The sequence below is a fragment of the Mastacembelus armatus genome, chromosome 19, assembly GCF_900324485.2.
Source record: "Mastacembelus armatus chromosome 19, fMasArm1.2, whole genome shotgun sequence".
In the NCBI taxonomy this organism is placed as follows: domain Eukaryota; kingdom Metazoa; phylum Chordata; class Actinopteri; order Synbranchiformes; family Mastacembelidae; genus Mastacembelus; species Mastacembelus armatus.
In genome coordinates, this window is record NC_046651.1 from 16,145,720 (window position 1) to 16,173,384 (window position 27,665).

The window sequence follows — 27,665 nt, forward strand, 5'->3', positions numbered from 1 at the left end:
TACAATAATGATGCATTTATTTTTGTAGAGAACAATTGCCCTTGTGTTTCTAACAGGGGTTATTCCCTTTGTTTTGGTGGAGGTGAACCGTGTTGAATTAAAGCATTACGCAAATGAACAAGTACTCAGTGCTTTTGCTGAGTAGCAAAATACAGTAAGGCTTATTAAATGTCAAGTAATAAAGATCAAGTGAAAGTCAAACAACAGATATCAAGCATAGTGCTGTAGCTGCTTCAGAGTAAGTTTCAGTCCTATTTTCACAAAAAACATTTTGAAAACCAAACAGAACTATTTTTATTACATGACGTCTTCATCTATTTTGCATTTGTACAATGCATTGAGTAATCTGCTGACTGATCCCTGTGTGGATCCATAGGGGCAATTTACACTGTACATGATCATTCATGTACAACATGGAGAGCAACTGGAGGGCTCCTGCAAATAAATACAGACTATAAACAGTACACACAGTATGATTAAACCCTGATGTAATAATTCAGTGTTTCTCTAAATCAGCTATTTTTGATTCAAATTGTTTCCAGCTCATTTGCAGATATGCAGCGAGGCCACTGGCTTAAATTAAAAACACAGGCAACAGTGTGTGTCCAGAGTGGTTAAGAGACACTGACAGGGAATCTGAGAGGGCTTAGAGGCGTTGGGGCATTTATGAAGCTGCTTAGCTCTATAGTGTATGGGGTAAAGTTGCTGGAGGTTGAGCTGCATCTTCCTGATCTCTGTGAGGCTTCTTGCAGGTGAGTGCCAGCAGCAGCAGCATAGGCAGGTGCCAGAGGCTGCAAAAGAACAGCTTGCGGGCGTTGCTGCGGTCACCCTTGTAGTAGAAGCGGAAAGCCAGGTAGCTGATGTACAGGTTTATTGGCAGAGAGATGAGAGGGAAAGTCCAGGTGGTGACGTCCAACATGGGCGCTAAGGTCGACAGGCCGATTAGAGCCAAGCTGTGGCGCAGGGCCACCCGTTTGCACATCCCAGGGTGGGTAACCGACATCATGCGGTAACCACCACGGGAGTAATCTTCCCTCAGGTTCCAGCTGAGGGCGTTGAAGTGAGGGAACTGCCAGCTGTACAGGAAACCACCCAGCAACAGAGCACCTTGGGGGGGATAAAAGAATGAGGATTGAGGGGGTTAATGATGCACAATGCATAGCCTGACTGACTAACTAATGTGGCTGCTCGTTTCTTTCAGACTCAGACGATGAATTTTAGGCCAAGTGCTGAAAGAAGTTTCATATTGAGAATTTTCAGTTAAAAGTCACTATGTTTAATTATGGCTGGAAAACAAGCACAGTAGTGGCCCTTGAGGACTGGAATTCCCCATCACCGATGTAGAGATACATCAATGACTATCAAACTAGCACCAAACGTTGCTGATCATCTTTACTGGTTTATTTAACAGGGACAGCGTTTTTCAGAATTACTATTCTGTCTGGTAACAGGTCAAATAAAAAGAACAAGTTACAAACTAACAGGAGACAAGGATTTTCAACCTATGCAACTAAAATGATAAGAGTAGTATGTCCAGGTTTTCTTGTTCCTGCTTCTTTTTACATATAAAATATCAAATATGAAAACTGTGTGGCAAAGTGTGGTCTGAGGCTGCTCAGTAGTGTACTCTGCTTTGAAGAGACATTCAGAGAACACGTATTTACTGTATTCATTTGGTTTAACCATTTGATAACATGCAGTTCATTTAAAGGGCAGGCTGATCTCAAAGGCTGAGCCACAGTGAAGAAAAGATTGTTTTGAAAGCTTTCATGAACAGGATGAGTTGCCATGGAACCAGAGGTTCTCTTAAAATAAACAGAAATGAATGAACAAAACAGTAGTGCTTTAATTTAACAGATAAAAAGCTGAAGTCATTAAACTTGTGTTAGCACTTCTACAGGACACAACAGCAACAACTCGATTTCACAACAGAAAACTTGAAAATTAAAAATAAGCTCCTCAGTCTGTCTCTTTTCTAATATTTCATTCATTTGGTTCTCTTTTTTCCCCAAAGCCATGTACCTCTCAGACTGAATATTTTGACACTCCCAAAAAAAAATACCACCAGTCCAGGAACAAAATGTATAAATGTTTACAGCGTTATGTCCTACACTGCGTCTGCAAGTTCAGCAACATGCAGGGTTTGAGCCTCATCACCTAAGAGCCAATACATTATGACTTATGGTGACTGTGTGGCTAAATACTCACGTGTGCACGGTAGTATAACTAATTATATCAATATCAATATCAATTGATAATTTCCGAAATGATTTAGTTTTATTGTAAGAAAACTGTTAAAAGATCAATTCCCTTTATCAATGTTTTCAGATTTTAACAGAATAATTTTGCCTCAACCAGCTTGAAGTTTTAGCTCTAGCATCTCCCGTACATATATATAAGCCCATTAATAAACCATAACTGTGCTGGTGAGTCGTACCTGGCTCCAGACAACCTGTGGCAGCCGTCCAGCCCATGACAGGAGGTATAGCACCCACCAAAGCCCCCACCCAGGTGTTGGTGATGCTGAGCCTCTTCAGCGGTGTGTAGCAACAGGTGTAGAGAAAGATGTTGAGGGCACCCAGGAAACCTGTCAAGGGGTTTACTGCCAGTGTGAGCAGAGCCACTCCAGGAACTCCACAGGCCAGAGCAAAGGACACTGCATGAAGGGGACTGATATAACACAGGGACACCAAAGAAAAAGAAACATAGGGAGAGAATATGAGAAGGAATTAAATTATAAAACGAAATGAAAAATATACAAAAGCAAGACTGAATGAATGGGTTTCAAAAAGTATTTTGATAAAAGGCAAGTTTCAATACACTCAGACAAAGGACCATCACTGCCATGGGAACTATGGGATGATAAAGGTTGTGGCCTTGTCTAGAGACCAGATAAGACAATGACAGCTCCATGTTACACACACAAACATACCCACCCGCACACATGCACACAAACACACCCACCCACGGGGGCCACACACTGACAGTCGGCAGTCGTGCATGGCTGAGTCTCCTAACAGGAGGCTTAAAGGAAGCTCATCTGATAAGAGCTTGTCAGGGATAAAAGTAGCTCTGCAAGATGAAGAGCATGTGCACAAGCCAGAGATCAAAACTCACTGAAGAAAACCACTGTGGCTCAGGCTTTTAGATGGATGAAGACTTCCTGCTCCTCCTCCTCTCCCCCTCATCTTTTATTGAAAGCAGTGATGGCAAAGTCTGGTTCAAATTCACCAGTAAATGCTCCATAAATTAAAGAGAGGGCAGATTAAAATCTTGACCAAACGCAGGCCTTTTCTTCAAAAAGCAAACAGGGCTTTTATTTTGTTGGTGTGGCTGAGCAGGGAGATTGGTACATTAATGTGATTAGTGGTGTTATATCTGTTTAATGTGGGATGAGGGGGGGGGGGGCAGGCAGGCTGACTATGGGCTGTTGACAGTCTGGCTGTGGGTTGGCTCAGTGGGGTCGGGGGGGAGGTGCGTCACATGGCCTGAGGTGGGTTTACGACCCTCTGCTTACAGTTTCACACAGCCGCAGTCATAATGTCAGATAGGTAAAGTCAATACTGAAAGCCCAGGATGTGGTTAGAACACAATCAAGGCCAGGGACCCAAACATATAAGACATTTATTTATCTATTAGGTTAAGAAAAAACAAAACAAAAAAAAAACAGGATTATTTTATTAAAAACTTTGTAATTTTACATCCTCAATTGGTCAGAGAGGGTTATGTAAAGTGTGAAAACGTTTCTATTACTTTTCCACCTCCATATCAGTGAGGGCAGGATACACAACAGAAGCAACTTTCTATATAATGTATTACAGCACCACAAACTACAGCTTGCCCTCCACAACGATCATAATAATCATTATTAAAATAGGATTTACTGCATGATTGTTGTATTAGACTGCACTAGTTTTTGTTAGTTGTACATGTGCCTAGTAAACTGCCACTTGTGCATATTTCAATTGCTGAGATGATGCTGGGCAGGCAGACTCCAGCAGCAAGACAGATGTAGTGGAAGAATATCATTTGGCAAAGAAGAAACCTTGTTCTGAGGACAACATGGAGAATGTGTAAAATGTGGCCTTCTGATAGCTTGTTTGACAGGACAGTCCAGCCTCCCATCTGCTCTCTGTCTCTATGCAAGATTGTCTGAGTGAGAGAGAAAGGAGGTGAAACATACTGCTTCGATGTGTCTCTCTCACACACACACACACAAACACACACACCTCCTTTTGTCAGGACAGGCTAAAAGCCAGCGAGAACAGCCTGTGTTTAGACAGCAAGACGTCTTCAATCACCCACTCAACAGCACAAAAGTCCACATTTAAACATCATGTCAATGGAGAATTCCTAAAACAACGCTGAGATAGCTGTGGGTCAAGGTCTAGTTATGATACAGGCAGTTCAGTGACTGTGTTGCTGGGATATATTAACAGCCTCAGACATATTGAGTTTCTTCTTGCTGGCAGAACGTAGATTGGACTGATAGTGAAGTGTCATCCTCCTGTGTCAACAAGTTATTTGCTTTTGTTCTTCCTGAATAAAAGAAAGTTGGGAAGCTTTTCCTGTAAAGGAGGAGGTTTCCTGGCACTGACAATGGTTGAGGAGGAACTGTGGTTGTTTTGTGTTGTTTTTGGTTCATGCATCTGTGCATCCGTCTGCTGCTAAAGGGTGACAGTTTCCCAGGCAAGTAGAGACAAACATATCCAATCACAAGTGAGATGTGTAGGAGCGTGGCGATGCACAAAGTTCACTGAGCACCAATACAGAGGTTATCTGACATCTCAACACTGGAGTAAAAAGCGGAAGTGGTAAAGTGAGAAACACCCTAACCTCTGCCTTGTCTCCTCTCCTTCCCAACCAGGTACCAAACTCGCATTACAGCAGACAGGTGTAAAAAGCAGAACATTGCAACTGCCTGCATGCACTCATGGTACTGGCAGTTATCATCCCTGCCACCATTTCCCATACACAGTAACTGGTCTGTTCAAGTGCCAAGATACCTTAATAACAAAAGTTGGAGTGACGTATGTAAAATCAATATTGCATGTGTGGCTGGTGACAGTTTTATTTAAGGTGTGTTCTACATTATTTTATTGCCTGCAAATATACTTAGAGCTTAATCACATCATTCTGTTAAATGAGTGCAAAACCTGAAAACTGTACCTGATCTGCCCTCTGACAAGTGGACGGTTCTTCGTACGGTTCATGTTGGAGTCGAAGGGCACCTCGAAGTACTGTGGAGACAGAAGAACAAGTGGGCTAAAGCAGAAGACACACATAAATACACAAACAAGGGATAAGATAATCAGTCTCTTTTTATGCAGATGTAGGGTGTACATGTGAAGATGGGCGACGGGACATTTCCACCTTTGCTGACTTTGTGAGTCTATGCAACATCTGGAGAGAAATCATGCAAAGGGACCCACTTAAGGCATCGACACAGCAAATCTCTGAACTTGAAACCTGAAATTGACTGGAGGTGGAAGGTGGAGGCAGTGAGTTGGTGGGTGGGAGGTGGTGGTGCTGTTCTGGGATACAACTATGTGAAAAACTACTTATACCCCTATTTTATGATCTGCTCTGGAGGAGTATGCTTCAAAGTGCTCCCAAGAGATTGGCAATGTGTGACTAAAATGCAAACACATGGGGTGCTTAAATGCAGGAACTGGCTAATCTGTGTGTGTATGTGTGTGTGCGTGTGTGTGTGTGTGTGAGAGAGAGAGAGTGTGTTAGCCAGCAAACACACATAAAAGTCTGTATATGGGTGACTGCACAAGAGCCTCTGACTAATGAAGAAAACAGATAAAGCACTTAAGAGCTCAGAACATCAAGATCCATCTCTTTTGATATATGGTCCATATAAAATATCTAATAAAGATAATCCATTTTTCTCTTCTTAGACCCTAGTTCCAAAATTTATTACACTCATGACATTGGAAAGCCACCATATTATTAAAAAACCCCTGGTGGATGGCATTGCATTTCATATCGTATAGGTTTTTATTTTGAAGAACTTTACTGAGTCGGCTGCACTACTGACGTCTGGTACATGAGCTATCTCGCATTACTTAACTGTGACTTAACTGTGAAGTCAAGATACAAATACAAAGCACTGACAAAAAGATTAAATAGGTTCTATAACAACTGTCTACCAAGTTAAGTTGCATGAGGTTTGGCGGCACACTAAACCTCTCAGAGAAGAGGGTCAGGGATACAATAAAATAAAAATCTACAAAAAAGCCAAACCTGAATCTCTATCTGGGTTGCCAGTATTTGTATTACACCTTACTGTAGTTTACATGAACTATTAATGAACTAGAACATGGCAGAAAATGGATAATAGTGACATTTTATGAATACCCTTTAGTAAAAATGATCTCATTTGTGTATTATTTATAAATGCATTTATGCAACATTAGCATAAGTAATAAAAGACACAGATTCATTAATGGTCACACCTACCACACACTTATCTGGCTGTCGTTAGTGCTAAAATTGCAACAGCACTAAAACCCCCCAACCCACCAAAGACATTACAAAGCAGTGGAATACGGTCTCTTTAAATATTTCAAATCTCTTGGTTCCCTTTTTCGTCTGGCTAGCTGGGACTGACTGGACAGGGACAGGCTAATGCACAGCTGTGTATGTAGCGGTGGGACCCCAAGGCCCAGGCCGAGGGTGTTAATTCTATTTCCTGGGTCAGGAAATGAGTCAGGAGGTCAAGGGCAGCATGAGAGAGCAATGAACTTTGTGAGAGCTGAGCAGTGCTGAACCAGGCCTAAGACAAAAACCAGGTCTAAGCTCAGTGGAACACAGCTCACATAAAAGGTTTCCAATAAAATCATCCAATATGCTAAAAACTGTTGTGGGAATATCAGAAACCTGTACAGCAATTAAGAAACACATAAAACAAAATATTTTGTGTGAAAAGACAAGATGTACAGTAGATTTCTGCCACTGTTTGGATGAACCTGTCGTGTGTATATGGATGATTTGATGTGAAGGTCAAAGTCACTCAGTCCACTTCACAGCATGTGGCATCACATGTGTGTTGTCATTTCAAAGTTTGTCCAGTTCTGCTGTCCTCCCACCCTCGCTGTGCCTCATCAGCTGTGCCTAATCTCAGCCCATCTCATTATTGCTACACAACAATGAGTTAAAATGGCATTGAGATAACTGGCCCTTTTGTGTTGTCTCTGCCTTGGACACATTTATTTTTTTACTAATTACAGTTCTCTAATTGAAAACTAATCAAGTGTACATCACAGTCAACTGGGTGTGCAACTGTTTAACAAGAGTAGGACCAGGGAACAGTAAATAAACAGTATTTACATACAGTGCACAAAACAAGCGTCCATTCGAATATCTTGCATGTGAGCAGTCTGTGTGTGCGCAGTGCAGACATTGAATCCACACAGTATATGTGTGGACCGTTGCAAACTTATGTGAACACAACAGCATAAATTCATGTTAGCACAACCTATAATAACAACTCAATACTACAGTCTTCTAAATAATATCAGTAACAGTAGGAAGCTTTGGAAAGTATTTCAGCTGTTTATTTTCATTTCCTGCATAACCAATCCACTAATGTTAAAATTCAGCTTTCATCATGATGCATGTGCATAATGAATATGAAACAGAGGTAAACTGATATTTGTTCATTCTGCTCCACTCACTCACTGACAAACTGACATGTCTAATTAAAACTGGCAGGTGCAGTTTATTTGCAAGCTCTGCAGTTTACTCCTGATTCGCCATTTGACCATGCTGAATTTGTGGAACGTAAAGGGGCATTTTTTAACAGAACAGCAAGCAACTTTTAAATTGAATGTGTTTCAGAAAACAGAGTTCAATTAAAAACTGCTTGAATCAATACTAACAGGAACACTATGGATCAGTTCAAGACATCTATAGAAAAGTGTCTGGGGGACTGAACCGGAAGTTATGGAGTTGGCTGCAGCTTTCAATTATGGGCACAAACACAAACACAAAAACCATAACTGCAGGGACAATTATCTGCCAGATGATGGGGATGGAAAACAGGCAAGACCAGAGTGAGAAGGAAGGGAGAGGGGGTGCTGTGCTGCCAGATCTTCTGAGCTATCAAAGAAGGAACGTGATCTTCGTCCAGCGTAAGGACTAAATTGATAACAGGCTGCAGAAGGACTTCCTATTTTACTCTATCTAAAGACAATAACATCCCTTTGTATCTGCATATCGTTTATGGTGACATTAGCAAAGTCTCTTTAATGACGATAAATGAAACAAACAGTAAGAACTTAAGGGCTGAAGAGTTTAGACAAAATGTGTGAAATGTTTTTTTCACCTAGTAGAGGTTAAATAATTAGACTGTATAGGGAGACGTACCTTAAGGACAATGAACAAAAATTGACACACTTTTTGTGCACCAGGCCACTTATCCTTCCACATAGGGCTAGGATTGCATTACCAACCACATACAACACACGCACCTCTGATCTGCCAGCAAAAACAACAATTGGAAGTTCAGTGTGGGTTGGCCAGGAGTGATACAGTAACTACACATTGTGCATTTACTGTGTTTACTCGAGAGTCAAGAGTGTGCCTAAACACAGGAACAAAAACACACACAGCTGAGCAGCTGTACGGCTTTGCCTCATAGAAACATGAGCTGGCCTAAACAGTACGTCTCTCTCACTCTGCCGAGGGAAACCCAGGTGCGTGGGCTAAAACCAACAGAAAGACCAAGTCATCACTTGTCAGAACGTCACCTGTTTGCACACTGGAGTTGAATAGCAGACTTGAACATCAACGAGGGTGGTGGTGCTCCGACGCATGTGAGCCACGTCTACTTTAAAAAGCATGAGAGCTCTCGAAGCCCATTTCAGCACCAACTGTGAAGTGTCTCTAATCAACTGCTCAACAAACAAGCAGCCAAACAGTTATATAGCTTAAGCTGTCCTCAGAAGTCAATTCAATGGTGCTGTCTAACATTCATGTTTTGAAGTTAAATGAAAGAAACGTAATGGACCACAAACAAACAAGGCACGCAACCTGACTAGTCACAACACAAAAACCCTGGTAGGGGAGATCAATATTACTTCAAGGTGTTTCACTGGCAGAAATGGGACTGCCATCATCTCCAAAATGCTATTGATGTTTCTGGAGTCAAATGCAGCTATGTGAGCAATGTCATGATTTTACAAAGCTTGCCTGAAGAACCTGTTAAACACCAGCACAACCAAAGCACTTATTAAATTGTGTGTGCCTGTGTGAAAATAAGAGAAAATTTAAAAAGATTATAGAAGACCAAATGACAAAACAGCAAGTAAGAGACGATATGAGGGAGCAGGAAAATTAACATAAAAAGGAGGAAATGTTAAAGTGCAGAAAGGGAGGAGGCTGACTGCAGACAGTGATCAGACAGTGTATATTATAATTAGGGATGTATGGTGTCTGCTTCACTTACATGCATACAAAATATGCGGTGATGTAGGCAGGACAGAAGGTTCGTATAAGTCAAAACAAAAAAATGCTTTAGAGGGCATCCTACAGAAATAGACTGGATTTTGGCACTAAAACAGATATAAAGGAAATCTTTATTGCTTCATTTCAATCTCTAAGAAAAAAAAGGAATAATGTATTTTCCCAACTATTAGCTGCAACAGAATATTAGTCGCTTTAAGCAACAGGAAAATAAATATGTATATAAGTTGCTTCGGTGTATAAGACGTATTTCTAATTATACTAATTATAGTCTAAATTAGCCTATGAAGAACATAGGGTAGGTATAAAAAGCATAAGTGCATTACTGGACTCATAATGTTAAACAACTGTGCCAATGTCATGGGGTGGGAGGGCGAGAGATGAAACGGCATGTGTAGAGTTTAGCGTTAACATAAGTATTTTTACTTTTTCGGCAGTATAATATCTTCAAATGACTAAATATACACATATAACTTGCTTTGCTATATAAGTTGCAGGACAGGCTAGAGGAGTAAAAAAAGAGCGACTTATATTCCACAAAATACGGTAGTTCAGACTTTCTGCAGTAGAGGTGAAAGATAAAAACAGGGGACATGTCTGTGTCTGGAATGCCACATATGAACAGCTGGCAGATGTTTCAGGGGTTTCTTGGCCTCTGTGTTCCTTTGATGTGATGAAATGATAGGGCATCTGTTGGTGTGATTAGACATGAAAAGCTTTGTTTGTGCAGTTCAACTCAGGAGACAAGTAATCAAGAAATAACATAACCTATGTTCCAAACATCTTTCCACAATTGCGTAGGCCACATTAACAGGTCTGCACTGTGACTCATGTTCATATACATCATCATTAGACATTTTTCTTCTGACCTACTAAAGCATTATCTGGGCATGTTTAAAATGCCAACATTTGATGGGCTTCTAAATCCCAGAACTGGACTTTCTGCTGCACTAAAGTTTCCTTCCGTTGTTCTAGGCACCAGAGATTGCAGTACTCTGTCTGGCCAAAGAGTGGATCACGTCTGCCTTTCAGCTGTATGCTGAACCCATACCGCTTCTGCCTTGTTTTATAGTGGTCTGTGTAGGGCTGTTGGCAGCAGTTCAGCTGGCACAGCCTCTCTCTTGATTAATGGCCTGAGTGTGGGACAGTGAAGTGCTAAACTGTCCTCATGTTAATCAGCCAATTAATGCCGAGCAGAGCTGCATTACCTCTGCCCTGCCGATAATCAGTCCGTTTGCCTGTGAAGATATGGGCAGGATCTGGGAAAGCTTACTGCAGAGCAGAGGCATGCTATGCTCTCGCTGCCTGAGCCAAGGAAAGAAAGGGAAGGAGTGCTGGAACAAAAAGAGGACAGCAGAAAATGCTAAATGAAGAGGATTATTCTTACATGCAGCTTTTCTTTAAACTCATCTGATCAAAGGAAGAGTTTGGCTGCTGCAGCTTTGCCTCCATAACCAACACGAAGAAAAGTCTTCAGTGAAAAATTAAAGATAAATGAGGGTTGTCATTTCTGTTCTGCGTACAGGCCTATCTAAAGCCGCTAAGCCTGGGGGAATATGTGCCTTGTGTTGTGAAGTGATGCCATAGATCATTGTGCATACCTTTTGTGTCATATCACAATTCTCATTTTGAATGCTGCATCATGACAAGGCCACGGCACATCCCACTGTTATGGGAGGACTCCAGTTATCAGTCAGACTCTTGCTGGATGGCGGTGAGGATAGCAGGAAATCCATAAAAGTATTTTGGATCAAGAAACACTTCTCTGCCAAAGTATATATTTCATTACAAGTTATTTAATCTCAGTGTAGAACCTGTGGACTAATACTTGCAGCTAAATCTAAAATTACCGTGAACTAAATCGGGAAAATCGCTCAAGTATCAAACACTAATCATTATTAAGCTGTAGAAAGTGGTTTGGTATGATTTGCCACAGAACTAGATATTTGGCAATGCTAGCTAACATTAATTTTCACTCCACTGTAAGCATAACAGTGCAAACAAGACCGATTTCCTTTGTTGGAGAGCTGGCCAGCCATATCTCCAGTCTCAGACTGATAAGTAAATGTTCTTACTAATGAGGGCATTTCACTCTAGTTCCTGGTCACCATTAACTGAACACACACTTGACTGCTTTCTATTCAGTCCCACAGACTGTGGGAAAACATATCAGTGAAAGCTGAACACATAGAACTGTGTGTGTGTGTGTGTGTGTGTGTGTGTGTGTGTGTGTGTGTGCGCGTGTGTGTGCGCGTGTGTGTGTGGTCACTTGTATAAAGAGCAATAAACAGTCCTTTCCGCCATCACTGGGCATGTATAAATAACTGTGAGGGTGTCACTGACATGACATGCAGTTTGAAAGCCTCTCAACAGTTTGGGTACAGTTGAAAAAGAGGCATGTGCATGACAGTGTGTATGTCTGAGGAAATGTGTTTAGATTTTTTCCTTGCAGCTGTGTCTGACCACAATGGCACTGGAATGGGTGTGAATGTGTGTATATGCCCTGATATGGCTGGATCTGAAAATCTTGTAGAAATGCACCATTTGGAAATCAGAAGTGATAAACAGTGAACATTTATGAAGGACCTCACTGTTCTCAAATATGACAGTGGCCATCAGCACCTCTGGAAGATTTGTGATTGCAGCAGTGACCCATTGAAAAATCCACCATTTACTTAGACATGTTCCTTGAGCAAGCCTTTCAAATGAAAATGATGTGGACCTCAGAAAGATACAAGTATGTTTTTTAAATCTGGGTTGTGGTAAGCACTGGCATGCTGAGACAAAGGTCACAGGTGCCATATGCCTGCATTTCCTCCAACATAAAAGTCGCTTCTGAAAATATCCTGCAGATCACACCAACTACACACAGGCTTCACATTGTTCAATCAGCATATTTGTTCTCCCTCCCTTTCTCCCCACCAGCATGTTCTGTAAACTAAACCTTTGATAACAAGCATGCAGTTCAGACTGGTGCAATGCAGAACAGTTTGATTCAGAGAGAAGCAAACAGAAAGAAATGATTAAAAGTATTCTCCATACAATGTCGTAAGTCTAGTATGTTTTTCTGTGTAGAGCTGCAGGCTTTGTCTCTTCAATGAAGAAAAATAGCTAACAGTCAAAATCACATCCTACAAAGCTTCACATTGACCCCCTTCTTCACCCACTGTACAAAGTTGATATCACGCATCTGCTCTGAGCGAGCCACGTGAAGAAAGAGGAAAATCTTCAGCCATCACCAGGTATTAAATAAAAAACTGCAATCCAACTGTTAAATCACAAATTAAAGACTAGAAAGAGTTGTGGTTTTCAGCCTATAAACACAGTTTAAGACATCTCCAGCTGAGTTGTGTTTGAGTGACAGGAAACAGAACAAGAAAAAGAGTGAATGAACATTTGCTGATACACCGAGCACAAGGGAGCAGACAGTAAACGGTGGCAAAAAGCACCAGGAGTAAATAATTTATCTACGAGTTTCAATCTTGCTTGTTGGAGTAGATGGGGGGAGGGTAAGTGAACAGGGTAACAAATTTCCTGTCAGTGTGTCCTCCAACAGTCAGAGCTTTGCCCCTGTGACCCATCCCTCTCTCTGCCATATTCTCTGTGTCCCCTACCCTCTTTCACTATCCCCTCAAGCGGAAAGGCAGCCAGTTAGCTCCTTGAGGTCTAGAAGTGAGCTGTCAACCATCTGTCCTGTGAATGTAACAGAAATTCTTCCTGTCAGGATGTGGCATGATACCACTTCCAGTGTGCCTGAACAGGGAAGAGTAAGTGCTGGCACAGTTCCTCAGAGACGAGCCACAGTGGTCGCAAGACTGGCACTACTGACAGAACACTGGAGCTCAGGAATAACATCTTCCAACTAAACATTTGAAAATGCAATTTTACAGGTAGTAAAGTAGTAGCAGTAGACTAGAGGACTGTAATATCTGAAAAGTTCAAGAGAACGCAACTTCATCACATCAAAGCATTTGCTTCTAGACAGCATAATTTTTGTCTGTCTCCTTAAAACCAAGGCACGTTGCCATGCCTACTTTATGGCTGACCTTTTATACAAAGAAAGCAATTTCAAAGTGGTAAAGACTGGTGAAATAGAACTCTCATTGTCTCCTCATAGGCAATTATTACAAAAGAAGCATGTAGATAAAAGAAATGGAGAGAAGAAGAAAAAGCCTAAGACACGCTCCTCCAGTACCACTGGCAGGTTACAGAGGACAGAAATATTTAAAACCAAAGACTGGATAAGTTAGACAAAAGTGTTCAGAGAAACACACATACAAGCATAACCACTCAACCACTACCCTTCACATACTGTTGTGTGGGTGTAAAATGAATGGGAACACGACAGTTGTTTCTTCTCCCTTTTATTTGAATGAATGACTGTACCGTGGCATTAATGGTGTTAATGCCACGGTACACACGTGCTGAGCCTCAAGGCCTTTTTGTGTGTTGCCTTGTGTTGGAGGCATGTGGGCAGGCAGATTATGTCAGAGCCTTTTGCTGCACTGGATCTGAATCCACAAACATACTGTCCTCACATGGTCAAAACTATCTATGAGCAGGAAAAATAAAATGCACTGTACCTTTATCCACTAATTTAAGGAGTGTATAAGACAACAAAGCTTTAATGAGAGAAGCCACTTCAAAACAAAGTTAAGTCACTCAGTCACATCGTTACTGCAAATACATCATACTTTTGTTTGTAGATTGACAAAGCTGGCCTAAAGATGAGCCTTGGTAATGGGACAAAACAGTTATTAGGTGCATATCATGGAGGAGGAAAGTAATGTTATGCCATTGACATAAAGAATGAAAACAAAAAAGGAATGTGTGGTTTTTCAGCCCCTTCATGATCCTCCGGTGGTGTTAACTACAGAGCAGTAGTGCGTCATATGAAGAACACAAAGTGGTAGGTACACTTAATGGAAACAGAAACAAAGTTATGTATGTACAAGCTTCACACACCCAGACACACATTCTTGTGAACAGTAATCAACTGCATGACCGGGTCTGACAGACAGATCATTTTAACAATTAGCAGTGTCTCCAGTAAAACAGACAGACAGGGGTCCACACCCAACCAAGCAATGACTTCCTCAGGTGAGAGAAGAATGACTGGTAGGGGAGAACACATGGACAGGACTGAGGTAACGCTATACTCAGGAAGAGACACAAAGGCTGACTCGCTAAGCCTTTAGTGCCTCTGTAGTGCCGCAACCCCATATAAAGAGGATTATATATTTTATGGCCCTGGAAAACGTTAAAGGAGACTTTCATGAGGCCTGTTAATATTTGGAAACTGAGTGCTTTAAAAAAAAAAAAAAAAAAACAAGGAAGCAGCTTTTTCCCACCATCACTTCAACCTTAGCACGGTAATATTGTCCTATTGGCCTCAATAGTGCTTCTATTTTTAAACTGAACAGACTATTATGAGCTAAACCAAAAGTCGATCCATGGTCATATAAAACAACCCTTTTTCACCTGTTCAGCGTATGAAGTGTGACTATATAGTGAAGAACTGAGGACTTGGGTGCCAGTTTGGAAAACAGAGTGTGAGACCAGGCAAGAACAGAAGTGGAGAACACAATAACAATTACTCAAACTACAAAGCAGTGAGAAATGACAGTTTAGATCCAAGGTGTCTGGTGGTAATGTGATTTCTTCAAAATGCTCAACTGATACAGACCACTTAGTAATGCAACATAAGGCCATCTGATGATCTTTCCTTCAACAGATATGGAGCAATGTGAGCCGTATTTATTCAGAAGAGCCAGTAATAATAAACATAATTTTCTCTTTATTCGTCAACTGGTCATCATTTCCAATTGACCATATAAATGGTAATCTGGGCTTAATTTATTTGGCCACTAGCAAATTTTAGGGTAACACACATGGCAAATGGCGAGATTAAAAGCCTAATGAATTTAACTCCGTATCAAAATCACACCCTTTGGTGAGTTTATGAGGCAGGCTCCTTGAACGATTTTCAGCCAAATAAATTTATTTGACTTTTAAAGTGAAATTCTAAGAACACAAGATATACCAAAGATTTAGGGAAAACCTTGGTGCATGTTGGTAACCATTTTGTTTTCCAGCAGCAATGCCCTTGCCCCAAAAGCTTCTCAGTTTGAATCAAATTAGCATGCAGTGTTGGCTCCTGGGTCCGCCATAAACAGGGCTGCTTTTGTTAATTATCCACGGATCTCAGTATTACAAAGAGTGTTCCTACTTGCCTTTGGCAAGGTTACCTTCAAATAGAGAGGGCAAACTTAGGTTTAACGGAACAAAAAACAGTAAACTATATACAAATACATATACATGATGTTTTAAGAAAAAGTAGTGGTTTTTCCTGAATCAATATCCAATCAGTCTTTTAAAGACAACACATTCTCCACTTATTACATTTATTGACAGACTTTGTCCATTTATTTATTTGTCATTTATGTCTGAAAGATGTCTAAGACCAAGACTTTGTGATGTATTAAACTGGAGTGCAGAGCAAGCACAGGAACTGTCTTTGCAGCCACATGTACAATTATCCCTTCAGCAACTGAATAGAGAAGGAAGGCCAAAAAAACGGTACGCCAGACAACTATTACAATGGCTTCAGAAAAGTATTCATCAGATTGAACTGTACAAAAGGCAGCTTGATTGGTTCGATAGCTGTCATGTACTGCAATTTACAGATCAACAGAAAGCAAGGGGTCATTTCATGAAATTTGTTATTCTCCTATCACTGATTTTAATTCAATACAGTACCACACATAAAAAACAGTACATATTCATCTGTCTACAATTAGCATCACAAAAAACATTCTGCATTATTGCTTTTTCTGTCAAAATACTTTTACTTTCTTCTTGTCATAATGGGTAATTTTGAGCTGCTCAACTAAACAAAAACATTTGGGCTGAGGTTTGGAAATATTCAGGGATATTACATCTACTGAACAGGCACGCAAACCTCTGGCCCCAGTCTACTAATATTCAGCAATGCAAAAGTGATGACAAGCTGAGGGGGCCAATTGGACAATGAGTGCATCTTTATCACCATCTCAATCTGCTTCAGTGTGACACTATTGTCAAAATATTTGTCGGCGCGACGGACTCACCGATTAAAGTTTACCAGAGAAAACAAATTCACGATTATGTGCCCTTATTGATAAAATACTATTTTATGAGTGTAAAGATTTATTAGTGCCAAACAGCATTGAGGTGGGTGGTTTCCTCCCATGACTCAAGTCTCAATGGTGCCTGAATCTTGCCTTGTTGGTCAATGAACCTCATAATCACAGTGTTTTGTCAAAAACTACAGGCTAATCGGGGAGGTGGAGAAGAGGGGCTCCCCACACTCATCAGCCTGTCATGTTCATCGCCTCAGGTGAATCCAGCTCTAGAGAAGTGAGGTGTGTTTTCACAAACAAGCTATGGCATTGAAAGCTCAGGAAGACACCTTGCGTGTGAGTAGCAGTATGTCTCTACAATATCTTCACAAAAGACGATGACATGTTGTAGACAACATCAATAAAAGGCCATGTTTCCCTATTTTTTGTATTAAGAGAGGTTTTTTTTTTAAGGCTTGAATGTACTAGATCCAAATAAGTATGTACTTGAAGTGTTACATACTAATTTTTTACACTAAATTAAGACAAAAATCGAAAAATTTAAACTACATGAATTGATTTGCTCTGAGAGTGTGCCTATATTTATCTTATATGCTAGCACATTAAGGTTTAGGTCAATAGGTATAATTGAGGTTAGGGGATATTACCAGTGTCATTTTCCTAGATTAAAAATATTAATCAGAAATGGTTTCCATACATCTCTGAGGTCAACCTCTCAGAGGATGTTAGTATTCTACTAAGCAGCATAGTATATTGTATAAACTGATAAAAACATATATATTGAACTGATTAAAAAAAGGCATACACAATTTCTTGGACATACAATGCATTAAGGTGTTGCAAGACAAAGAAGAATCATTCAACCGCAACAGTGATGCATAAGTCTTAAAATTAAAACCACACAGAATTAAAATTAACAATTAAAAAGATTATTGGAAACGAGAATATTACTAACATCCCTGTATCTAAGCCCAACTAATGCTTTGCCTGGCAACAGTATCCCTTGGGCATTATCTTAGGGGTATATAATAGGTGGATTTACCCTTCAAGACTTTATCAGAGGAAAGCATCTGTCTCCCATCTGAGGCTCCAAGAGACCCATTTGTACAGTTTAAAATGGATTGGCACCCTGTGGTTGCCAAAGACAAAAGGCTGTAAAGAAATGAAGCATTAAACAGGACTGTCTAGTTAAATATTAATTTTAATCCAGCACCAAAAGAGATACCCATCAAGTCACTTTCATGACATCTTGCTGGGCAATTAAAAATGAATTTTGATTCCTTCTCCCAGGCTGAACTAACAGCTTGGTGGACACCATCAAAACAAAAACTGAAAACTATCAGTGTCAAAGATCAGCTTGCTCTTTTGTTTTAACTACGCTGCTCGAAAACAAGATCTTAAGAGCAGCATCTGCACTAAAGAGGGGATCTTGTTTTTTGGTAAATCGCCCATTTGGCTAAGTCTCTGATGTGCCTGACCTTTAACTCCGAAAAACACTCCTAAACAATTGCATTACACAGCCGTTGGAACTAATATGACAAGCAATGATGGGAACAGACACAATCCAGTGGAGGAAGAATTTCAGTCTCTTTAAAGAGTGCAATGGTTGGTGGGGTTTTAGCGGCTATGAGGTCTACAACTAATGATCCTCTCAAATGGTACCATGTTATATATAAGTACCCCAAACTACACTGAATAGAGCCCTATCCTGGAAAATTGTTGTGGCAGCCTTGACTGTTGTGGACCAGTGATCCTGCGGCCAACCCAGCCTGAGGTACACTACCTCCTACTGTGCTGCTAAAGAACCATTGTCTGCACCTAGTCTGTATAAAGCAGTAACAAAAAATAGCTCTGTAATCAGCAAGCACCACTGTAATCACAGTCAATCTTAAACCTAAGGGGAGTATTTGTATAATACTGTATATAATCTAATAATGTATAAGATGATACAGATATACTAAATATCTTTGGTAAATATACAGTCATGTAGACCCTAACCCTTTAATTTTAAATAGAAATACTATATATACACAAATACCCAAAGCAAAATGATCAATGTCAACACATCATGGCTCCATAACTCTCACAAAATGCTCAGTGTGTGTCTGGGTACTCTGGTTGTGATGTTGCTTCCACTGCATGCAACTGACGTCTTTAGAAATGCACTGGAAAATAATACAACAGAGCAGAGTTTTCAAGAAAAGCTTTACTGGTGATTGGAGGATGTCACCCTGTTACTGCCTATCAGTGACTAGCAGATAATGAGGAGTTTGTCTTTTGCATATAAGGGCTTTGAACAGGATTACTTAAGGTTATGTTAATTTGTCAATAACATTTTGTCCCTCAGAACTGATAGCTTATAGAAAGTGCTACAATTCCAACAAAACCCATTTAACATGGATGCAATGAAAACTGAGAGTAAATATTTAGACTTCACAGACAGTGTTTCATTTAAAAAAAAAAAAAAAAAAAAAAGTGCTGCAGTCTAGAAGCAAAACAAAAATATGTTACAGTCCTAATACTTTGTGACAGCACAGTACTATAAACATTTTATTATGCTGAGGTTACTTAAATTTAACTCAAGTGTGATTTAAGGACTTTACCAAGGCCAATACAAACAACACAAAGATAAAAACCACAGATAAAGACATCAACACTGAGAACCAACCTGCATTTTCATGACATGTGTCTGAAATACTAGTGTGGCATCATTTAATTCTGAGGAGTCTGACAATGATTGTAAAGTTGAAAGCATGAGTTTCGATGAGACGCAGAGGGTTTATATAACCGAAGCACCTCCCATTATCTTACTGATTACACAGATTTACCTTTACTCTTAAGCAATGTTTAAAATGTTCAATGAGCTTTAATATGCCTTAAGTACGTGCCAAAAACTGGTTACTGAGCCGTCATGGTCCATATACAGCTTATATTAAAAGAACCAAATATTCCAAGTGTAATGACTAGATTTGCTTAGCAACTGATTATTTTATCACATTAAACCTCAGTACTAAATGCAAACATTATCAAATACATGATAATACTGATAACCTGACCAAGATGCACTCAGAAAAAGGGTAAATAATGCATGTCTACACAGGACCAGACACAACGGCGCAGCATGAACTAATAGCAGTGAATGGGCTTTGGGCTTGCAGGGTTCAGTTACGCGTGCCAGTTTCAAACAGTCAGCCACAAGAGAGGCACAGACGCAAAAGAAAACTTGCTGTCATCGTCACAAGAGCAGAAATGACACTAGGCGCCCACAAACCAAGCCAGTTCGATTTTTCATCAAAACAAACATGCAGACTAACATGCTGTGACTTATACTACAGCCTCTGTCAAAATAGCTGAGCTGCATTTATATGACAGTAAACGGCCAATATCAAGTCTTGTTTACATTGCTGAGAACCTCAGACTTCCCCAGGGGTCTTTTAGACTCCAGCTTGAAACTCTCGTCTGATCCAATTATCCAATTAGCTGAAGTAATGGCCAGACTGGAAGGTGATGACGGCTACAACACCTGCAGAGGCTGTGCCTGGTGTGGGGCCCAGGGATCCTGAAGACCACACCAACCAGCACTTTTTTCAACTCCAGTTAACTAGTCAGATTCTATTCCATGGAAACTCAAGGAAATTAGCAGTGAAATCTTTGCTGAGGCTTTGGGCAGGCTGAGTTTTTTCTCTCAGAGTGAGTTCTCTACATATTATTATGCTTTTTCATCTGAACATCTCAATAGTCCTTAAGGGCATTTGAACCAAGATCTTAAGTTCTTAATTGCCAACCCATGAGAGTCACTTTAACTGGAAGCCCAAATAATTACATTCCTTTGCTGTTGGACCTGATTGTCCTCTCTAACTGTAAGACAGACATGACAGCATTAAGTCATTTGACTGTGGTGAGAAACTCTAGACGGTGACATGCCATTGTTACGTGACTCCAAGTGCTTACACCCTTCCGTCAGTTTCCTAAATAGAGAAACATTTTAAAAAGAAACCACAACATTTCTGTATGCCCTACGGGCACTTCCCAATGGGACAAAGAGCAGCCTTGGATTTTGACAGCTCCACGGAAGGTCTGGCTGCCACGTCCAAGACACAAAGCATTTTTCTCTCCCTCATGACATTTTCCTCCTTTCCTCAAGGTAATTCAGCAGTTGTGTGGTCACATATTTGCACACTATCCTGCTTCTTTAGATGCAGAACATTAAGGGATTAGGGAGGAACAGCAGAATCCATAGGAAGTGATCTTCACAAGGGTTGCTCTCTGCTTTGATTTGTTTGTCAAGCTTTTGTTTGATTTTTCATATAAAATGACATCTAGCTTTGATCACAACTAACCACATCAATGGTAAGGGACCCGTTTAAGATGAAAGGGATTAAAAGGAAAAATAACCCTGGCAGAAGATCTGAACCAGAATGTTTTTCTTTTCGGGATTATGAAAAATGAATGACCAAAGTGTTGAGATCAAGTACATACAGGTGAGAGCATCTTTTGACAAAGAGTTGATAGATGATTCTGTGTGTGTTAGACCACCGCAAAGAGGTGCATAGTACTGCCACACTGGCAAGAGCAACAGGTAATTATGTGTCACACATGACGTGGTTTGTGCTTCTATGCGTATAATTACACTGAGTAAAATGACATTCTTCTCCAAACAAAGCAACACCAGCAACTACTGTAGACAGGCAAACATTTTTCATACCAGACACGCAGGAGACAAGACACTAACAACTACAACCAGCTTTACTTTCCAAATTATATTTACCCTTTAACTACCTTTTAAATAAAACATGGAGCCTCTGCATGTCTGACAATCTCAGCCCTGCTTCAAGACAGGTGACTCATTTGTCTGAAACAATAACCCCATCTCCCATTCTAGTCAATTAAGACTATGATGACAAACATCATATCCCCACAGAGAACAAGGGATTTGGGAGCAGAATGAATAGCTGTGGCTAGTAGCTGGCTCACATACCAGCTACTAGCCACAAAAAGACTTCTTGGCCTGAGTCAAAGTAACTGCTGATAAACTTCAGAGGCACATGGCCATTTGTGAAAACAGTGAGAAATGTTGAAATAATATTCCACCTACAGTTCAATGCAAATTTAGATATAGAAACCATGTGAAGCATTCCCAAAATACCATACATCTGACCGGAGAATACTTTCTAACCACATGTATATCAATTAAATCAACTGAAATATTTTATTACTCATGAAGACTTTACACAACGAAATATCATAACTTTTTGTGATTTCAGAGTAAGATTTTATTACTGTTCGGATTTTTAATGTAAGAAAAAATGTTTAAATTTGGTAGGACAGTAATTTTTTATATTGTAGAGTAAAACTTGAAAACTGTGACAACAAAAAGCCAGAAATCTTTTGCCTGTTTTACTCAAATGCTACTCTGCCAAATTTTATCAGGTACTACAGTAAGAGAGAAGTCAAAGAGACTAAACTAAAGAGAGAACAAAATATGAAAAAGATTATTTTGCCACCAAGCTAAATAGATCCAGGCACTCCACTAACATCCCTACACTCTGGGTCTGAACACTGGCTGCTGCCTCTTACATCACTCAACGCTCTGAATGCCTCAGAGCATGAGCTCTCTGCAGCATGAGGAGACATTTTTCAAATACCTAAAGAATATTTACACACTTGTTCAGTGTGAGGTAGAGGTGCACAGGGGAGCTGGAGCCCAGCTCTGTTCCAGGCCACTGAAGAGACAATACAATTTGACACTTTTCAGGCCTGACTACAAAAACAAAACTATGTGTCAACATTTACACATTTATATCCATAGACCTAACCTTCTGACATGGAGGAGAGGGTGTGTGTGTGTGTGTGTGTGTGTGGCGGGGGTGTTCTATATGGCAGAACCAAGTTCAGGTTGAGGATAATTTGTTTGTACAAACTATGTTTGTTTGACTTGGTGGGGCGCTACATTATTGTTGTAAAAGAAAGCAGGTGGAACATGGCTGCTTCAAGAGCTGGAACCTGCAATGTAATTAAGGACTTTGCCAAATTACAGGCCAAAAACACTACTAAGCAGAGGTCAATCTAGGGCTAAGGTCACCCATTATTCTAATATTCTTGAGTCACAGAGCAGTGTGCATCATTAGTAGACAGCAGAGGGAAGACCTACTTATTCCAGGTATTTTAAGTGTCACAAGTGCAGAGTATGTCTGAGTCTCCTCTGTTTACAGCTTCAAAAAGCTTTCAGCAGCAAAATAATAATAGTGTTAAAAGTCAGCACAAAGCATTTTTCAAATGCGTAGAAAAAGAGGAATGTAGAGTGGGTAAAATGGGCATATACTGGCTTTCTCAGTGTTTTCCATATCACAGGAGGAGAACTCTGGATGTGTGTCTGTCAACAAGCATGTTAATGTTTGTATAACATGTCAACAAAGAATCAATTATGCACTACAAGGCCAACAGATAGCTTGCAAGTTCTAAGTCCTCATTATTTTCTCTCCAAAAGAAACTGGTACAGAAATATTTGTACTGTTTACTGTTATTCTTGAATCGATTACACAAGCCATGTGTTTGATATTTTTGTTGTGTAAACTGGCTGTTTTTTAATTTTACAGAGTTACAGAGTTGTCAGATTAAAAACACCTGCGTGTGCAGTAACTTGAATCTCCTAACTTTTTAAACATTATAATTTATAATGTTTAAAAATTATACATTATATACAATTATACATTATAATTTATAATGTTTAAAAACTAACATATAAAGGCTTGTCTGACCAGGCTCTGAGGATAACTTACCTGGTTGATTGAATTAGCAGCACAGGAAGCGAGGCCTGTTCCCAGAGAAGACACGAAGAAAAGGATGGGATCAAATGGAACTGGAGCCATTGCAAAGCCAGCTGCTGCAGTTGTAACCACCAGTGCTGAAATCATCAATCAAAAATGTACAACAGGAATTTAAAAATATCCTTTAAATCCCCCTCCTTAAATTTACAGATAAAGAGCACTGTGAATGTGATGTTTTGTGGATGAAGAAGTGAACAGATTTAGAAAAAAAAGAAGTTAACAATACATTATATCCATTCAATGCAGAATGATGAATATTACTAACTCTGTCTTAATCAATGTGCACTCTACCTGTAAGCTTGATTTTGGAAAGCCTGGAATAGATATCTGGTAATTCAGCCAGATCAACCTTCAGCTGCTTCCACTGTCTGTCTAGACGTGCCTCCCTGGCCTCAGCCGTCCCCACCTGGACACGAGGAGTCTCATCCGATCTTGCAACGGTACTGGACACAGAATCTTCCTGTACTGCCGCATTTTCAGTACTGGGCCTCAAGGTGGAGAATTCAGACTGTGCCTCAGTATCTGTGACCACTCGATCCACAGTTGGTATTCTCTGCACTTGCCTTTCAATGCTGTCATCTCTCTCGTCTACAATGGTCAGGACGGGTGCCTGTTTCAGCGACGCACGTTGGTGAAGCTCACTGTTGTTCTTTGCTACATACTGAAATGAAAACAAGTGGGCAAAGTGATTCATTAGATAAATTTGCTGTTATGAAAAATAAAGCAGAAACACATTGCAAAAACTCAGGGCACCCTCAATATATGGTGGCAGAAATGAGATACGGGGCCCAGTGAAAGCTACCTGGCGTTTAAGGAAGTTGAGATGCTGGTAGGTCAGCCAGGTTGAGGGATCTCTTCTGTGCAGCTGAAGAAAGCACCGAGCAGACTGGTTACATCGAGGAACATTTTGGAGTAATTTCTGTTTTAGACTTACACCAGCCAACCCTACAAAAAAAATGCAAGACACAATGTTAAGTCATTAAAGTTAAAAGTATTCATTTGGTGTGTTCTCTTATATAAACAAATACTGTATTTTCCAGACTATAAGATGCACCGGAATATTAGTTGTTTTAGCAAAAAGTGCCTTAGTGAACATATTTAAGTTGCTTTGGTGTAATAGTCACATTTCTAATTATACTCATTATAGTCTAAATTAGCCTGTGAAGAACATAGGCTAGGCATAACAACAAGCAGAAGTGCATTACGATATTCATTAATTAAAGTAATGTTAAACAATTGTCGGGGGGAGATGAATCAGTGCATCCATCCCTTCTCTCAAGTTCTCCAAATGCAGACACACACTCCAAACTTTGTTTCAGCTACATACTTTGAAGTCTGCAGTATAGCTCTTTCTCTGTTCACTTTCTTTGTTGCCATGCTTTGCACTTTGCACACCAATTAGTTCCCCTTTCATCCTGTTTCTCAGGTTATCTGTGCATTTTTCTCTTAGTCTTTTAGTTTTTTGTAGCATTTCTGTAGCATTTATGTTTACTGTTTGACCCTTTGTAGCATTTGTATTTATGTCTGTTTGCACTGGAGTACCCCCCCCCCCCCCTGTACCAAAACAAATTCCTTGTGTGTGTGTGTGTGCACACTCACTTGGCAATAAAGCTCATTCTGATTCTGATTCTGATTCTGATGCTCACTTGTGTTACACTAGGAGTTGTAGTTTAGATTGAACGTAAGCCTTTTTACTTTTTCAGCAGTACAGTATTACATTCAGTTGAATCAAGAGTGCCATGTAATGCTAAGGACTATTAGATAGAAAGAGAGTAAATTAACACATAAATCACTTCGCATTGGATATACGTTAAGAAAACAACCAGGTTCAGGTGAGAGATTAAGGTCAAAATGATGTTACCTGGCTGCAACTCAAGACTCAATATCAGAATATCATCATAAATCAATATGGATCAATTCATACCTCATATTAGATCATAGAATCTGTGACTGGATGTGCAGCTTGGTATTTGGTTGACAACAGAGGGAGAGAGAGAGAGAGAGAGAGAGAGAGAGAGGGGAGGATACAGAAAGAGCACTGGGTCCTGCATAAATGTCACTGTCTGCTTTGGAGCTGAGTCCCCCTAAAAGCCTGATCCTAGAATCCTCTCTGAGCTCTTGCATTTGATTGCATTAGATTAGACACGTGTATCAAACAGTGACTCTAACTTACATGGCTAAAAATCCCATTTACATTAATGAAATTAGCCTGAATACTATAAACACCTGTAAATAGAAACCAGACTGTAGCCTTTAGCTAACATCGTAAAACACCCCACTACTATTTGATGCTGCTTGATAACGCACAGTTACATTAAAGACATAATCTTTTCTGCTGATAAAAGCAGCCAGTGAGGATCTTAATTTAGTCTCTGCACATGCAGCTGGTTTCTATTTAAGGTCACCGCTATCCTCCTGCCAACCGAACAGCTAGCTAAGCTAACCTGCTAACGTCTGCACACGCTTGCGTTTAATGGTTTTAACCTGTTTAAACTCCAGGTTGAAAGAAACACCGCGTTTTGGCTGGTATTACCTGACAGCCTGCTACATGGCGTTTTATACATGGTCTCCAAACATAAAGCCGGCTCCTGTTTCGACCCCTTCACATGCAGTAAACCGCCATTTTGACCCCGTTAGGAAAAGAGAAACACTTCCGGGGCACAAAACGTCACAAAACGTCAACAAAACGTGAGACGCTGCAGAAACTAACAAGCAGCAAATAATTATTCTATTGTTTTTTATAATTATCATTATAATAATACATATCCAGACATATACTACCAGGTTGTACAGCAGCGGTAGAACTAACTATATTATTCGTGTTGTTGAGTATTTGAGTATAATTTTAATGTTTCTTTAGCCAATATGTCTTTCTTTTCTTCATTACAGATGGAAATCTACGTTTTATTCCATTACAATTATTTGAAAACTTTGAACTTTGAAAACTTACAAAATTAGATTTTTTTTACTCACAAAACCTTTAAAAATCTTTTATTTTCCTCTGCTACAGTATGACAACTCAGATGATTTGCTGTAAAAAATATGTTAGATTTCAATCATTTAATTTCCTTGTCTTTTTTATTTGCTTATTTAAGCACTAGATTTTCTTTGTGTTCCTCATGTGGCCTTTCTTAGGTTTCCCCAGGAGCCACCCAAATCCATCCATCCATCAATTTTCTATACCACTTATTCTTTAACCAGGGTCACAGCTCTCTTTGGGTGAAAGGCAGGGGTACACCCTGGACAGGTCACCAGTCCATCACAGGGCCACATAGAGACAAACGACCTCATACACTCACACTCACTCCTATGGGCAATTTAGAGTCACCAATCAACCTGACATACATGTTTTTGGACTGTAGGAGGAAACTGGAGTACCTGGAGAAAACCCACGCAAGCACGGGGAGAACATGCAAGCTCCACACAGAAAGGCCAGGTTGAGAACCCACAACCCTCTTGCTGTGAGGCAACAGTGCTAACCACTCATCCACCATGCTGCTCCACCACCCAAATCTTCATGTCTAATTTGTCATATTTGACAGACTAAATAGTTGACAACCTCATTATACATGTGACCTCTGCTGTGTGAAACACTCCCGTTTTTCATTGTAGACTAATAATTAATGTCAGATTTCATTTTTCATAGAAGTGCATTAAATTGAAGCCCTTGTATGTCCTCTAACCAGCCCTGCTGTTTGGCCTGTTATTTGTATGTATGATCAACTTGTTGGCCCTCATTGCTACAGCCAACAAGTTGGAAACCTTCTGATTATACTTTCTGCACTGCAGCCTCACTTTAGTCAAGTACTGATAATAAAACTGTATAATTGTCTGTTTCAATGCTGTCTTCATTTCCTCGAGTAATAACATTTTACTGACCCAGGAGGATGATTATTACAGTGACCTGATTGTAGAGCTTGTTTTGAAAATAAAATAAAACCATTGCTTGTTGTTTATCTGTTAATTAAATTTCAAGGCAATCTAATTCTGTACTGTACTGCACTGTACAATTGCAGTTTATTACTCAGTATTTATATACTTCGAATAATGTTTTTTATGAATGATACAAATATTTTTTACAATCACTTGTGTTGTCTGTGAAGTCCAAGCTGAGCATCTCCTGATTCATCTCATTCATTCCACTCTCAGCTCCTCCTTCCATGCTAGGATTACATGGTGCAATCTTCAAGCACCATCAAGATGTAGGGGCTGATGAATGCCAAGAATACGCACGAGGCCATAT

At 40.0% G+C, this 27,665-nt stretch overlaps 1 protein-coding gene across 1 annotated transcript; it reads right to left on the minus strand.

Moving 5' to 3' along the window:
- cox10 (cytochrome c oxidase assembly factor heme A:farnesyltransferase COX10) lies at positions 1-26,074 on the minus strand. The gene is made up of 7 exons (XM_026316254.1): positions 25,956-26,074; positions 24,225-24,367; positions 23,714-24,083; positions 23,375-23,499; positions 5,170-5,240; positions 2,438-2,670; positions 1-1,107 (listed from the first exon to the last, which is right to left on the minus strand). Exons 1-7 carry the CDS (start codon positions 25,984-25,986, stop codon positions 683-685), a joined length of 1,398 nt encoding a protein of 465 aa, XP_026172039.1. The 5' UTR covers positions 25,987-26,074; the 3' UTR covers positions 1-682.
- Positions 26,075-27,665: the final 1,591 nt, after the last annotated feature.

Excerpts from the sequence above, each read along its gene's own strand:
- cox10 (XM_026316254.1), bottom strand. The coding sequence starts at position 25,986 with ATGTATAAAACGCCATGTAGCAGGCTGTCAG. Across the intron at positions 24,084-24,224 it reads TCAACTTCCTTAAACGCCAG|TATGTAGCAAAGAACAACAG; the intron begins GTAGCTTTCACT and ends TTTTCATTTCAG. Across the intron at positions 1,108-2,437 it reads CACAGGTTGTCTGGAGCCAG|GTGCTCTGTTGCTGGGTGGT; the intron begins GTACGACTCACC and ends ATCCCCCCCAAG.